Below are 16,486 nucleotides of genomic sequence, written 5' to 3'. Positions count from 1 at the left end.
TGACATCTGTACTAATCAAAAATCTACCTATCTCTGCCTTAAAAATACCCACTGACTTGGCCTCCACAGCCTTCTGTGGCAAAGAATTCCCCAGATTCACCACCCTCCCATTTCCCTGCATTTGGCCCATATCCTTATTTCCTATTCATCATTTATGCCTCCAGGTCACAGCTTGGATTCCCTTGAAACCTTTACTATCCGTGAACCTCTCCAAATGTCTATCAAATATTGGTATATAACCTGTATCAGCTACCTTCTCTGGCAGCTCATTCCACATACCCAGCACCCACTATGTGGAACGGCATCCAGTGGAATTTCATGGACCGGGCAGTGCCACCATGTTTAAGTGGAGAAGGCACTTGTCCACAATGAAGTGCAGTATCTCAATTTTATCTTCAGATTGGGATTTAAGATGTTCACAATTTTCCAGTGGGTACAGTCAAAGATGTGTATGACAGGTTTTTAAAACTGACATTAAGAATTATTTATTTCCTTTGAGGGAGGTTGACATGGTGTAATTCATTGTCAGATAGATCGGCAGGAAAGGTTTAGCGGGAATGCAAGAAAATGGGATAAATTTAGATGGGGCATCTTGGTCAGAATGGACTTTGGACTGAAGACCTGTTTCAATGCTAATATGGCTCCGTGACTCTATCACTCCATGAGGTAACTAGCCCCATAAGAATTATCCAGGCCATATGCTGAGATGACAACAAGTACTTATTAGTTCCGTTTAGTTTATTGTCACGTGCACCGAGGTACAGTGAAAAGCTTTTGTTGCGTGCTAACCAGCCAGCAGAAAGACAATGCACGATTACAATCGAGCCATTCACAGTGTGGAGATACATGATAAGGGAATAACGTTTAGTGCAAGGTAAAGCAAGTAATGTCTGATCAAAGATAGTTTGAGGGTCACCAATGAGGTAGAAAGTAGTTCAGGACTGCTCTCTGGTTGTGGTAGGATGGTTCAGTTGCCTGATAGGAGCAATGCTATGTAACTTGGAGATGAAATGGGATGAAGGAGATTGTTCTTCTCATCTCATGTACTAGTTCTACACTCTGTAGCAACCAGTAGAGCACCGCCACCACCCAGAGCAAATTCTGTCTCCGTGACACACGGATTAAGGGATCTCTTTCGATCAGTTTGTTGGCCGGACCATGTCACGTTCACCATTAACCACATCAGTTCCCAGGGCCTGATACGCTCCTTTGATCTTCCCATTCTCCCCAAGAATCAAGGTTTCCAAACTGTGATCCCTTGTTCGATTTCATCCAGTGCTCTCTCCTGCCCTGTATCCTGTATTGAGGATAGACACAAAATGCTGGAGTAAAGCCCCTGTCCCACTTAGGAGACCTAAACAGCAACCCAAGGTTTCCACGAGGTCACCGGAGGTTTTGGTCACTCTCCCTAATGGTCGAAAGTGGTTTCTGCGTGGTCGAGGCTTCATCTAGGTTGCTGCTATTTTTTCATCATGATTAAAACCGGCCTCGACTAAAAATAGGTTGCCGTTTTAAAATTATTTTTTTTAATGATTTTTTAGTCGCAAGTCTAGTCGAAGCCGGTTTTCTCAATAGTGAGGAAGGTTTTCAACATGTGCATCGGGGGTGGTAGGAGGTTGCAGGTCACCTCAACCTTGATTTTTTTTTGGGTGGCGTGCAGGGTCACCAGATGTTGCTGTTTAGGTCTCCTAAGTGGGACAGGGGAATTACACTCAGCGGGTCAGGCAGCAACCAGCAAGTTGTGTCTATCTTCGATGGAAACCAGCATCTGCAGTGCCTTTCTATGCATCTCCCCTGTAACGAGGATCTGAGTCTGGGTTTCATCAGGGAACAGCACAGTTCTTACCTTGTAAGTCTTTAGCAAAGCAATAAACGTCATAGGTTTCATTGGTGTCTCTGATGCCGTAGGATCTGACTCCTGGGTACTCGTCCAAGTTACCGTAGCACCCCTCGCGCGGTTCATGAATTGGATACCTGGGAAAAGCATTGCAGAAACATGTCTCAGGGATACTGTTACCACTGTCTGTTTATTCTCTGTAAATACTGGAGCTCGCTGTAAAAGGTTGAACGAGGACAAGCAGGAACTAACAGTCTGCGGCCAGACCAATGTCCCCGTACTTCAAATTTTGGATTAAGTTCACAATTTGGACGGGAATCAGCAGCCGGTTGACCACCACCGCCCAGGGTAAACGCCGACTCGCTCAAACACGCATTCGGGGGATCCCCCTCGATCGTGATTCAGTCGGGCCTACCCAATGCCACCTCACACAGAAGATACACACAAAAAAGCTGGAGTAACTCAGCGGGTCAGAGAGTCTCTGGAGGAAAGTATGTTGTCTGTCCCGCTGAGTTGCTCCAGCTTTTTGTGTCCATCTTCAGTTTAAACCAGTGTCTGCAGTTCCTTCCAACACACCACCTCACACAGAGCACTTGTGCCACATCAGTCCAGTGTGGGATACAATTAAGGTTGGGAAAAGGGGAAGTACAACGGGATCTGGGAATCCTTGTACATCCGTCTATGAAAGTAAGCATGTAGGTACAGCAGGCAGTGAAGAAAGCGAATGGCTCTCTAACAAGAGGAATCAAATAGAGGAGCAAAGAGGTCCTTCCTTCTGCAGTTGTACAGAGCCGTAGTGGGAACACACCTTGGAGTATTGTGTGCATGTTTGGTCCCCTCATTTGAGGAAGGACATTCTTCCTATTGAGGGAGTGCAGCATAGGTTTACAAGGTTAATTCCTGGGATGGCTGGACTGTCGTATGGTGAGAGAATGGAGCAGCTGGGCTTGTACACTCTGGAGTTTAGAAGAATGAGAGTGGATCTCATTGAAACATATAAGATTGTTAAGGGTTTGGACATGCTAGAGGCAGGAAACATGTTCCCGATGTTGGGGGAGTCCAGAACCAGGGGCCACAGTTTAAGAAAAGGGAGTAAGCCATTTAGAACGGAGACGAGGAAAACGTTTTCTCACAGAGAGTGGTGAGTCTGTGGAATTCTCTGTCCCAGAGGGTGGTGGAGGCCAGTTCTCTGAATACTTTCAAGAGAGAGCTAGATGGGGCTCTTAAAAATAGTGGAGTCAGGGGGTATGGGGAGAAGGCAGGAACGGGGTACTGATTGGGGATGATCAGCCATGATCACATTGAATGGGGGTGCTGGCTCGAAGGGCCGAATGGCCTACTCCTGCACCTATTGTCTATTGTCTATTGTCTATTGTCTTTCTGATTGGAGGCTTGTGCATTGAATAGTTTTGTGAAGTATTGCTACCATGTTGTAGATTTTTCCACACATGGACCTTGATGTCCCCCATTCTGCAACGGATAGACTTGGAGGAGCGTGTGGCAGACACTGCCCGGACCATCACAGGTACTGAACACCACACGTTAGTGGACACTACCTCTAAAAGGCAGCCAGTGTCATTAAAGACCCAGACCACACTGGCCACACTCCCACTTCACTCCTACCATCGGGAAGAAGGTAAAAGAGTCAGAAAACTACGACCACCAGGTTCAAGATTAGCTTCTTCCCAGCGACCGTCAGGCTCTTGAACACTACACCGCACCAACCTCAACGATGATCTACGGGCTGTCTTTGGTTGCACGAGGGACTTTGTCTTCCACATTACTATTGGGGATATTAAATTTTGAATTTCTGTTTATTATACATTATCTATGAGTATTGAGTTTACAAGCCTGTTATGTTGCCACAAGTCGGAATTTAATTGTTGTGTTGTCGGTACATGGCGGCACGGTGGCGCAGCGGGAGACTTGCGACCTTACAGCGCTTGCGGCACCAGAGACCCGGGTTCCATCCCAACTACGGGTGCTGTCTGTACGGAATTTGTATGTTCTCCCCCTGACCTGCGTGGGTTTTTCTCCGAGATCTTCGGTTTCCTCCCACGCTCCCAAGACGTGCAGGTTTGTAGGTTAATTGACTTGGTATAAGTGTAAATTGTCCCTAGTGTGTGTAGAGTAGTGTGATTGTGTGCGGTGATCGTTAGACGGCACGGACTCGGTGGGTCGAAGGGCCTGGTTTCCGCGCTGTATCTCTAAACTAAGCTTAAAACACTTCATTCCAGTCACTGTCACTGAGAGAAGTCCAGTGCCCAGTGTCTCTTCAGAGTTTCCTGCAAGTGGTTTTATAGACATATGATGATTAAACACTCGTGAGTCTTGAGGTTAGTGGGACAAAAGATGGAATTGGTCCAGACCTTACAGTTTGGTCAGCCATCCAGCCTGCATCACATTGATCATATCCATCGTCATAAGCTGCTTGCAGTTGTTCTGGGGTGGCGATGGTGGCAGTGTTGTCAACACAAGCCTGCTGGGCTTTGTAGAAGTTGAGGGTGTACCTGCTGGAGATAGCACGGTAATGGAAAATGATGCCTGGAATCAGAGCAGAAAAGACACGTCACAAACACCTTCTGGAGTTAAACCAATGCATTAATAAAAGGCTGCCTGCTGTTTATCTGAAGTGTGTGGCTCTCACAGTCCATTGTACCTCATGTTGGGCCTGTCCCACTTAGGCGATTTTTTGGGCGATTACAGGCGGCTACCACAAAATTTGAAACATTTTCGGCGACATTGGCAACAGTTTTTGCTATCGTAGGTTGTTGTTGGTTGTCGTAGGTTGTTGTTGGTTGCCGTAGGTTGCCGCCAGGTGTCGTAGGTGAATTCCATTAAATCTAGTCCCTGGCGGCTGCTAAAGAGTCGCCTTAAAAAGCCCTGTCCCATGGTACGAGTTCATTCCAAGAGCTCTCCCGAGTTTGCCCTGATTCGAACTCGGAGATTTACGGTAACGGCCACTCGTCGGTACTCGGGGCTCTCGTGGACATTTTTCAACATGTTGAAAAATCTTCACGAGTATTCCCGTGCTTACCCGCCGTTAGCGAGTCTTCCCGAGTACCTGCCATTAGCATTACGAGCCGTTAAGAGACATCCCCGAGCTCCGATGTGCCTGCTACGTTCATTCTCCGTGCTCACCATGAATTTGATTTTTTTTTAACTTGGAAGAGGTCTTGGAATGGACTCGTACCGTGGGACAGGGCTTTAAGTGGGACAAGCCCTTAAGTAGACCTGCAATTGATGCAAAATGATAATACCACTGACTAATTATAAACATTAAAACACAGTTGGATTAAATATAATATTTGTAATATTAGATTGAACCATTCTACATAAACTCACATCGTAGGACAGGCCCTTAACAATAAAGAGTATTAAATAAAAACACGATGTTTACCTTTGACAACCAGCTCCACGACATCCTGGCTGTCCTCAATCCCGTGCATCACCTCACAGCGGTACATTCCTGAGTCGCTGGACAGCACTTTATCCAGTTCCAAGGTGGCATCGTTGGGGATATCAAGGTAACTCGGGAGCTTGACTCGCCCTTTGTACTCTTGGTTGATCTTGACTTTGCCAGACGTCGCCACGACGATGACCGTCTCCTTCCCGCCTTTGGCGATCTTGGTCCATTTGATCCTTGGCTCCAGCAGAGATGCCAGTGGAGAGTCGGCGGAGAGCGGCGCGGAGGTGAGGAAGTAGCAGGGGAAGGTCACGGAGCTGGCGAGCACAGCATTCAGTGGGGACTGCGAAGCAATCTTCACACTCAGTGCCTTGGCATTATCTGGCAAACACGGGGAAAACAAACAGGACACCTTCTCAATCTGGGAATGAGCTGCACGATTACCAGCACACTAATCACTCACATGTTGTAGGTGTAGAATCCGCCCATACGACCCATCGAGTCTACTCCACCATTCAAACATGGCTGATCTCTGCCTCCTAATCTCATTTTCCTGCCTTCACCCCCATAACCCTAAGGATTTGTCTACCTCTGCCTTAAAAATATCCACTGACTTGGCCTCCACAACCCTCTGTGGCAATGAAGTTGCACATATTAACTACTCTCTGACTAAAGAAGTTCCACCTCACCTCCTTTCTAAAAGAGCGCCCTTTAATTCTGAGGCTGTGAGCTCTGGTCCTAGACTCTTCCACCAGTGGAAACATCCTCTCCACATCCACTCTATCCAGGCCTTTCATTATTCTGTAAGTTTCAATGAGTCCCCCCTCAACCTTCTAAACTCCAGTGAGTTCAGGCCCAGTGCTCACAAACGCTCATCATATGCTAACCCACTCATTCCTGGAACCTGTCGCATTCTCCTTCCTTCCTTTCACCACCAGTGTAGTGTTGCATTGTGCACTGACTGCAACATGCACAGTTGCAACTCACCAAACCTTTCTCCCCCACCACCCATTGTTTTATCTGTACTTTTTTACCCGGGAGTTCCCCCCCGCCACGGGTACCATGTAATCCCGTGCTACCTGCTCCATGGTCGGATAGTCGGCGACTAAACCGTCTCCCCCACCTGGTTTGCCAGGTGAGGAGGGGGCTGTGGACCCCCAGCAGGGCCAAAAACAAGACCTGTCAAAGGGCGGATGAGCTTCTAGCGAGCCAACGGCCATCCACACTTCAGTAGAAGTTGCGATCACTGTCGTACATGGCATTGTAAGGAATGATGATAAAGCACACACACACACCAAAATCCTACACTTCCAGTGTCGGAAGTCCGCAGGAACTGGAGGACAGAGATGTGTGGTGCGTCCGTCACCGTTCCCGTCGGAAACCAGCGCCACTGCGTCACCAATGTTTTCAACGATGTTGAATTAATGAATTCTCCGTAGTTGTGACACTGCACTCTGTTTATTTTCTCTTTGGTCCGAGCTGATATTCTCAAGGGTGGTATTATTTGCATGGATAACACGCATACAACTATAATGGACCCACTTCACTCCCATGCAGTAGATCTCACGCTGTCCAGTTAACCAATAACATTACCAATGGCAACCTATTGAGGAGGACAAGAACACCAATAATACCAAATAATGAAAATGCTGGATAGAGTGGATGTGGAAAGGATGTTTCCAGTGGAGTGAAAGTCTTAAACCAGAGGGCACAGTCTCAGAATAAAAGGACGTACCTATAAAATGGTGATGAGGAGGAATTTCTTTAGCCAGAGGGTGGTGAACCTATGGAATTCATTCCCACAGAGAGCATGTGGAGACCAAGTCCTTAGGTATTTTCAAAACAGTGATTGATAGGTTACACAAAAAAGCAGGAGAAACTCAGCGGGTGCAGCAGCATCTATGGAGCGAAGGAAATAGGCAACGTTTCGGGCCGAAACCCTTCTTCAGACAATCAGTGATTGATAGGTTCTCGATTAGCAAGGGTGCCAAAGATTACGGGGAGAAGTTAGGAGAATGGGGTTGAGATGGAATGAGCCTCATCGGCCATGATCATGAGGTTGCTTTGGCAAGTAAGGTGAAAGTAAATCCAAAGGGTTTCTACAGCTATATTAATAGCAAAAGGATAACGAGGGATAAAATTGGTCCATTAGAGAGTCAGAGTGGACAGCTATCTGCAGAGCCAAAAGAGATGGGGGTGATATATTTAATTTCTTCGGTAGTCACCAAGGAGAAGGATATTGAATTATGTGAGGTAAAGGAAACAAGGAGAGTAGCTATGGAAACTATGAGATTCAAAGAAGAGGAAGTACTGACACTTTTGATGGGCCAAATGGTCTAATTTTGCTCCTATATCTTATGATCTTATGATGTCATGGACTATCCCGACTTTGACATGGATCGCAGCTTCCTCACCATTGCCGTGTCAAAGACCTGAGACCCCTTTTCCCATCAACACTGGGGATACTTTCACAACATGTGTGGGTAGGAAGGAACTACAGAGGCTAGTAGTTCATACACAGGTTCTCTAACTATCCTAAGTCATCTATTGCCAGCTCTGATTTATTCTGGCCTTTTCCTACCTCTAGTTCCTCCCCCTCTACTTTCAGTCTGAATAAGGGTCCCGACCCGAAACGTCACACATCCTTTTGCTCCAGAGACACAGATGGCCTCAGTGTAAAAAGTAAGTTCTCTACCAACTTCTCAAGGGCAGTCGGTGTCGGTTAATCAATATTTGCCAGCAGCATTACTGATGCCCATAAATCATGTACAGAATGAAAAGATCTGGTGTGACAATTAAAAAAAACCCATTTGCTACTAATATCCAGACACTTTCATGATGTATCAATCACAAACTATTTGGAGCATCCTTATATTGGTTAAAGGTAGAACAGTACAGCACGGTACTGCCCTTCGGCCCATAATGTCTGTGCTAAACTTGATGCCAAGACCAACTCTTATCTCCCTGCAAAGAACTCATATCCCTTCATTCTCTACATGTCCCTATCCAAATGTCTCTGAAATGCCAAAAATCGTATCTTTCTCCACCACCAACCTCAGCAGCATTTTCCAGGCACCCATCACCCACTTGTGTAAAAAAACTTGACCCTGGACATCTCTTTTAAACTTTGTCCCTCTCACTTTAAAGCTACGCCCTCTAGTATTTGATATTTCCATCCGGGGAGAACAAGGTTAGTTCTGTCTCGCCTATCTGTGCCTCTCATTTTTATGTTATCTGCTTCAATCTGGTCTCCGCCTGACATCCGGCGAACCAGAGAAAATAATTCAAGTCTGTCCAACCTCTCCCTGCAGCTAATCCCTCTTATCTCAGGCATCACTCTGGTTAACTACCTCTGCACCCTTTCCAAAGCCTTCACATCCTTCCTGTAATGTGAAGGCCAGATCTGAGGGCAATACTCCAAATGCGGCCTAACCCAAGACCTATAAAGCTGTATCATGACTTCCTGACATTTATACTCGTTGCCCCAAGCAGAAAGCAAGTACACCATACATGAACACTACTATTAAGCAGGCCCTTCCTTAAAATGCTAAGAAGTTGGCAAAAATAAGTTGTACTGGTGGCTTCCCAGCCAAGGAATGCAAAAGGCTTGGCATAGGCCAAAGGCACCTAGGCTCCAGTTAAATATATATTGTGGCTCAGGACAGATTTATCATTAATCTACAGTCCGATCTAAAAAGGACATCGATGAAGTTTGAAATGACCCCAAGAAGTGTGAGGACTATGTGGTCGGGAAGTTTATTCGCAATGACATTTTTGAGGTACTTTGACCTCAGTGCTAGATTTAGATGTAACATTTATTACGGATTCAGTTAAAACAATAATGTAACAATTGAGTTGATGGTATAGAATCAGTAATCCATGACTTACCGGAAACTTCAACAGATATAGCTGCTGCGATCACCCGCAAACAGACAAACACTAAAAGCAGAGTGGTCATAATTTACCTGGAGGAAAGAAAGTTACAAAGTTAGTTTGTGTCATTATTGCAGAACAAATATTAATGAACGTCAAAGGCGTTCTGGAAGGCTGGGAGAATTAGAAGATGTTGGCTACTTTAAGGCGTCATCTCATCGGCAATATACATCTAACGGGCGATAGATGGGGTGGGATACAGCTTAGAAACAGGCTCTTCGGCCCACCGAGTCCACGCCGACCATCCAACACCCATTCACACCAGTTCTTTTTTTAAAAATATACTCTTTTATTGCCATAAAATGGGTTTCAGGTATAATGCTACATGTATACATCATCCACATATGTTTGGCTTGAATTGCCTCTTTTTGCGATTTGGACAAACCAAATATAGAAACAGGAACGTCTCTGGGGTTGTGAGATGAGAAGAACTTTTTTCACACAGCGAGTGGTGAATCTCTGGAACTCTCTGCCGCAGAGGGTAGTCGAGGCCAGTTCATTGGCTATATTTAAGAGGGAGTTCGATGTGGCCCTTGTGGCTAAGGGGATCAGAGGGTATGGAGAGAAGGCAGGTACGGGATACTGAGTTGGATGATCAGCCATGATCATATTGAATGGCGGTGCAGGCTCAAAGGGCCGAATGGCCTACTCCTGCACCTAATTTCTATGTTTCTATGTTTCTAACACTACAAACACTTAGTGATCCTTTCTTTACCATATAATCAAAAATGTGTTCACACTAGTTCTGCGTTATTCTCCATTCCCGTCCACTTCCTACACGCTAGGGGTAGTTTACGGAGACCAAATGCACGTCTTGTGGGATGTGGGAGGAACCCAGAGCACCCGGAGGAAACCCACACAGTCACAGGGTAAACTTGCAATCTCCACACAGACAGCACCCGAGGTCAGGATCAAACCCGGGTCTCTGGGGCTGTGAGGCAGCAGCTCTAACGGATGTGTCAGAGGTCGGAGCACGGAACAAGATTTGAAGGAACCAAAGACAAGATTGATTTTATAATTAGATTTCTTGAAAAAGGACACACAGTTTCAGAAGGGAACTGATAATGTCCCAATACAGCAGCCACCAGTCATTAGCAACCTGCGATTGAGAAATTGTCAGAAACATTGTTTGCTTGAGGATTAAGATTAAGAACGTCGCAGAATTAAGCAAGAACGCCCACAGAGGGCCAATCAGTGCAGGTTTCCAACATGGAGCTGGGGTTTAATACTGGACCATGACTCCTGTGCACGTGGTTTATGAAAGAACATTACACCAGTCGTATCTATTCCGAATATGCACATTTGGAAGTTCTTCAGCAGTAGATGGACAGCACCATTGTCATTTTGTTTAAGAAGGAACTGCAGATGCTGGAAAATCGAAGGTAGACAAAAATGCTGGAGAAACTCAGCGGGCGAGGCAGCATCTATGGAGCGAAGGAAATAGGCAACGTTTCGGGGCAAAACCCTTCTTCAGACTGTTTTGAGGGCGGGCGAGAAGAAGAAAGGAAGAGGTGGAGCCAGTGGGCTGAGGGAGAGCTGAGAAGGGGAGGAGAAAGTAGGGACTACCTGAAATTAGAGAAGTCAATGTTCATGCATAAACATTTAATCCTCTCTTTACCCCTCTCTCTACTTGTGTTGCCACTTTCAAGGAGTTATGGATTTGGGCCCCAAGACCCCTCTGCACATCAATGCTGTTGAGGGTCATGCCGTTAATTGTATATTGTCCCCTTACATTCATCCTTCCAAGTTTCAATACATCACACTTGCTCAGATAAAACTCCATCTGCCAATTCTCTGCCCATTTCTCCAGCAGGTCTCAATCCTGCTGTACACTTTGACAGCCTTCCTCACGATCCACGCCCACAGCAATCCCGGTGTCCTCTACAGACTAACTCCTCAACCCGTCTATGTTTACATCCAAGATAGATACACACACACTAATGATCTGAGCAAGTCACAGGGAGAGAGATGCTGAGTGACTCAATAGTGAGCAGAGGGGAAGCAATGGGGAGAATGTGCAAACTGCATCCGAGGTCAGGATCGAACCTGAATCTCTGGCGCTGTGAGACAGCAGCTCTACCAGCTGTGCCATCCTTAACCCTGCTCTTCTCTTCATCTATATCATCTGACCTGGTGGAACTCCAGCATTTTCTGTTTATATCAATTTAGTCAAAACATCCACTCACTCATTGCAAGGTTTTATTCAAACCTGTTCTTGGTTTTCATCAGCTACTTTGATTCAAGTGTTCCTGTCTGAAGGTGCCCATTGACTGAGCACGGAATAGCATGCAGAAACTCCCTCTGGTGGCTGAGTATCTACACAGCAGGCGGGATGTCTTTAGCAGCTCTTGGCTCAGTCTGCAATAGCTTAGCTTAGGTTAAACAGGTAAATTAGCTCCCCGGGGTAATGTTAGCTTAGAGATACAGCGTGGAAACAGGCCCTTCGGCCCACTAAGTCCACGCTAACCATCGATCACCCATACACTAGTTCTCTGTTCTACACACTAGGGACAATTTACAGAGGCCAATTAACAATAAACCTACAGTTTGTACATTCTCCCTGTGACCCCGTGGGTTTTCTCCGGTTGTAAGGTTTGTAAGTTAATTGTAAGTTAATTGGCTTCTGTAAAGATTGTAAATTGTCCTTGGTACACAAAAATGCTGGAGAAACTCAGCGGGTGCAGCAGCATCTATGGAGCGAAGGAAATAGGCGACGTTGCCTCAATTAAAGGCAATGTACCTCTCGCTGGGACGTGTGACCCTTTCTCCATGCTGTTGGCAAGGGGCAGCATTTTTTGTTTTGGCTGATCTCAGTCTGTTGCAACAGAGTCACAGAGTCAAACAGCACCTACACCAGTCCCACCTGCCCGCATTTGGCCCATATTCCTCTAAACCTTTCCTAGCCATGTACCAGTCCAAGTGCCTTTTAAATGCGGTTATAGTACCTGCCTCAACTACCTCCTCTGGCAGCTTGTTCCATACACCCACCACCCTCTGAGTGAAAAAGTTGCTCCTCAATTTCTTATTAAATCTTTCCCCTCTCACCTTAAACCAATGGTCCTTGGTTCTTGCTTCCCCTATGGGTAAAAGACTCTGTGCATTCACCCTATCCATTCCCTTCATTGTTTTATACATCTCTATAAGATTACCCCTCAACTTCCTGCACTCCAAGGAATAAAGTTTTATGCTAACTAACCAGCTGTTTCCAGTATTTTCATTTTTTCTTTTATCTTATGGAAGGGCATATCTTTAAGGTGAGAGGGCCAAAGTTTGAAGGAGGTGTTTGGGGGAACTTTTTTTGAGTGGTGGGTGCCTGGAATATGCTATTAGGGATGGTGGTGGATGAATGTAACATGTACAGGCAGAGGGGATTGGTTTAACTTGGCATTGTGTTCACATGGACACTGTGGGCCGAAAGGCCTGTTCCTGTGCTGTACTGTTCTATGTTCTCGTATTCAGCTCAGAGAATAAATAATGCCACAGTTTCCACTCTCATCTAAAGGGTGACATGTCCAACAGCACATCACTCCCTTCGTATTGGAGTGTATGGGCGGCACGGTGGCGCAGCGGTAGAGTTGCTGCCTACAGCGCCAGCGACCCAGGTTCAATCCTGACTACGGGTGCTGTCTGTATGGAGTTTGTACGTTCTCTCCATGACCTGCATGGATTTTTTTCCGGGTGCTCCGGTTTCCTCCCACACTCCAAAGGCAAACAGGTTTGTAGGTTAGTTGGATTTGGTAAAAACTATGAAATATCCGCAGTGTTAATGTATTGTGTGATAGTCCTAGTCATCAAGGACTTGGTGGGCCGAAGTTTTTTTAGTCGGGACCCATCTCTAGGGTGGATAGGGTGAATGCACAGAGTCTTTTACCCATAGGGGAAGCAAGAACCAATGACTATTGGTTTAAGGTGAGAGGGGAAAGATTTAATAAGAAACCGAGGAGCAACTTTTTCACTCAGAGGGTGGTGGGTGTATGGAACGAGCTGCCAGAGGAGGTAGTTGAGGCAGGTACTATAACCGCATTTAAAAGGCACTTGGACTGGTACATGGATAGGAAAGGTTTAGAGGGATATGGGCCAAATGCGGGCAGGTGGGACTGGTGTAGGTGCTGTTTGACTCTGTGACTCTATTGCAACAGACTGAGGTCGGCCAAAACAAATGGCACGTCCCAGCGAGAGGTACATTGCCTTTAGTCCGTGAGATATTTTGTACCTGAATAAGACATTTCTGGAAAGTCTTGTGAATGCATAGTTGAGGGTTTATACTGTAAAAACACACAAAGTGCTGGAGTAACTCAGCGGGCCAGGCAGCATCTCTGGAGAACGTGGATAGGTAACGTTTTTTTTAGTCAGTACCCTTCTTCAGACCCATTGCAGTGGGGTGTGGGTGGAGAAAGTTCCACGCTGCATCTCCAAACTCTGAGCTCTAAATCTGGGCTATCACTCTCAAGCCTCTGCATATTCATATTTTGAGGCAAAACTTGCCTCATCAATGGATGTCAGGGGTTATGGGGAGTAGGCAGGAGAGTGGGGTTGTGAAGGAAAGATAGATCAGCCATGATTGAACGGCGGAAGAGACTTGATGGGCCGAATGGCCTAATTTTGCCCCTTTCACGTGAATAGGGTTTCCTGCCATCTTAACAGGCAGTCAGAGGGTTATAGCAAATGAACCAAGAGATGTCCAATGGCCACTGAAAGAGGGATTGATGCATCGAAAGTGAACTTGCACCTCCCTTTCAAATCTTGCATCTACATAAGAAGGCTTTATGCAGTCTCCTCAACCCAGAAGGAGCATGGCAAGACCGACTGCAAAATAAATATTTGACGGAGCTACTGTCAGCACCATTTCCGCACCTTGGTGCCCAGAGCCCAGACTCAGAGCGGCAAGGGAAGAGAGGTCCCATGCAGACGGACAGAGAGAGTTGGCATCACAGGAATCTAAATAAATACTTCTGTGTACTTTGTGTTTTTCCAGCTGTTTTAGGTGAAAAATTCCATTAAATCCTGATTCAGTTTTGGTCTCTTTTTAAATACTGGCCCTTTATGCAATTTGTTTATTGTTCAAAGCTCTGGCCAGAAGCATAAAATAAGAATTTAATGGTAAATGGATTGCATTTAACAGGGAATAAGGAACAGAGTGGTTTATTCAGCCCTGTAAAATCTAACAGTGATTCACTGATGCTTCTTGCTAATACACTGGATGTGAAGGCTACTCTATCTGTACCCCTCTGCTTCTCCGTACCTTCCCTAACTCGGCTGAGTTAGCCCCACGACTCCATCAGGGAAGGTTTCGTGGGAGATACAAGGAACTGCAGATGCTGGAATCTTGAGCAAAGCACAAAGTGCTGGAGGAACTCAGCAGGTCACGCAGCATCTGTGGTGGGATTGGATAGGCGGCATTTTGGGTCGAGACCCTTCTTCAGGCTGATTCGAAGAATGGGAATTTGGAAACAGAAGGCAAGTTCCAACCGAAAATGTTGCCTCCTCGGATGCTGCCTGACCCGCTGAGTTACTCCAGCATGTAAGTAACTTTGTGCTCAAGGTGCGGGTCAAAGGCAGGCGAATGGGATTCTCTCAGGTTGACCACACGGTCGGCATGGACAAGCTGGGCTGAAGAGTCCGTTTCCGTACCGTATAACATTACGACACTAGGGTTCATCCTTAAATACATTTTCCTGCCGGAGGTCCTCGGAGAATGACAAGCAAACGTTTATCCATCAAACAGGACATCCCATGCTATCTCACCGATCCAAAGGACACTGGGGACCAAAACACCATGGTGGTTGAGATGATGTGACTTGGCATAAAGCAGGAATGGAATGTGGGATGGTTTGTCCTGGTGCTTTAGAACAGGGCAATGATGTGGATGGGTGGTAGATGTTTAGTGTGGACTCGATGGGCTGAAGGGATGATCTTTATGTACTGTATCTGCCTCTATCTCCCTATGACATGTTGTAGGATAGAGAGAGAATATCTCATGGTGTAAGAAGGAACTGTAGATGCTGGTTTAATTCGAAATAAAGCTTGAGTAACTCAGCAGGTAAGGCAGCATCTCTGGAGAAAAGGAATAGGCGATGTTTCGGCTCGAGCCCCTGTTTCAGACTGCGAGTCGGGGGAGAGGGAAACAACAGATATAGACGGTGACATAGGGAGATATAGAACAATTGAATGAAAGATATGTAAGAAATTAACGATGATAAGGACACAGTTATATGTGGGCTTAGGTGAAAACAAGTTACAGACAATGAGACTAAAACAAAAGGGGGGGACGGAGAGAGAGGTTTGTAAGGGTTACTTGAAATTAGAGAAATCCATATTCATACCGCTGGTTGTAAGCTGCTCGAACGAAATATGAGGAGCTGTTCCTCCAATTTGCGTTTGGCCTCACTCTGACAATGGAGGAGGCCCAGGACAGAAAGGTCAGTTTGGGAATGGGAAGGAAACTGTGCCCAACATGAATCAGAAGGTCGTTCCCTGACCGTTGTGGTTTGAGGGCTTGTAAACTGGAAACCTGAAGGAGTCTAGTGCAGCTGTTAAATACTTGTTGATGTACCAAAGGCCCCAGGCAACATTCGTACGTCAGCACCATTGATTTCCCCCCTGTAATAACATCTAAAGCAAAATTAATCTGACACTGACAGGATTCTCTTCTGCTAAAGATAGGCACAAAGTGCTAGAATAAGTCAACTGGTCTGGCAGCACATCTGGAGAAATTGGCTAGGTGACATTTTGGGTTGGGACCCTTCTTCAGACATGTTTGAACGTCACCTATTCCTTTCCTCCAGAGATGCTGCCTGACCTGCTGAGTTACTCCAGCACTTTGTGTCTATCTTTCAGAGATATGGACATGGGGAGATATAGAACAAATACCAAACACAACCCATCCCACATCCCACATCGTATGAAGCAGGGTCTCGACCTGAAACGTCACCTATTCCTTCACTCCAGAGATGCTATCTGACCTGCTGAGTTACTCCAGCATTTTGTGTCTATCAGAACCTTCTCTCTAGCCGTTGATTTTGTAATTAATTTAGCAAAAAACCTTCATTAAAAAGTGCGTAGATAGTGCTGGAGTAACTTGTTGAACTGTTTAAGAAAGAACTGCAGATGCTGGAAAAATCGAAGGTAGACAAAAAGCTGGAGAAACTCAGCGGGTGAGGCTGCATCCATGGAGCTAACTTGTTGAACTTGTATCTGATCTTTGATTTAGTGGGGAAAAAAATTAAATTCAAATTTGCAGTTGGAAATTAAAACTTGCAAATAAAATAAATAGCAAATAAAGTTAACACCTATAACAGTGGTCATAAATC

At 45.8% G+C, this 16,486-nt stretch overlaps 1 protein-coding gene across 2 annotated transcripts in view; it reads right to left on the bottom strand.

The window, feature by feature from the left end:
* LOC129712773 (aggrecan core protein-like) overlaps positions 1-16,486 on the bottom strand; it is a 93,188-nt gene that overhangs the window by 50,982 nt on the left and 25,720 nt on the right. For both annotated transcript variants that reach the window (XM_055661496.1, XM_055661497.1), the window contains exons 2-5: positions 9,132-9,208; positions 5,238-5,624; positions 4,207-4,381; positions 1,847-1,974 (exon numbers count right to left, since the gene is read on the bottom strand). In XM_055661496.1, coding sequence (XP_055517471.1) covers positions 1,847-1,974; positions 4,207-4,381; positions 5,238-5,624; positions 9,132-9,201 — 760 coding nt within the window. In that variant the 5' untranslated portion in view covers positions 9,202-9,208. The remainder of the gene's footprint in view (positions 1-1,846; positions 1,975-4,206; positions 4,382-5,237; positions 5,625-9,131; positions 9,209-16,486) is intronic.

The sequence above is a fragment of the Leucoraja erinacea genome, chromosome 33 (genome assembly GCF_028641065.1).
Source record: "Leucoraja erinacea ecotype New England chromosome 33, Leri_hhj_1, whole genome shotgun sequence".
NCBI lineage: Eukaryota > Metazoa > Chordata > Chondrichthyes > Rajiformes > Rajidae > Leucoraja > Leucoraja erinaceus.
The sequence above is the reverse complement of the archived record's forward strand: the minus strand, read 5'-3'. Positions and strand labels throughout refer to the sequence as shown.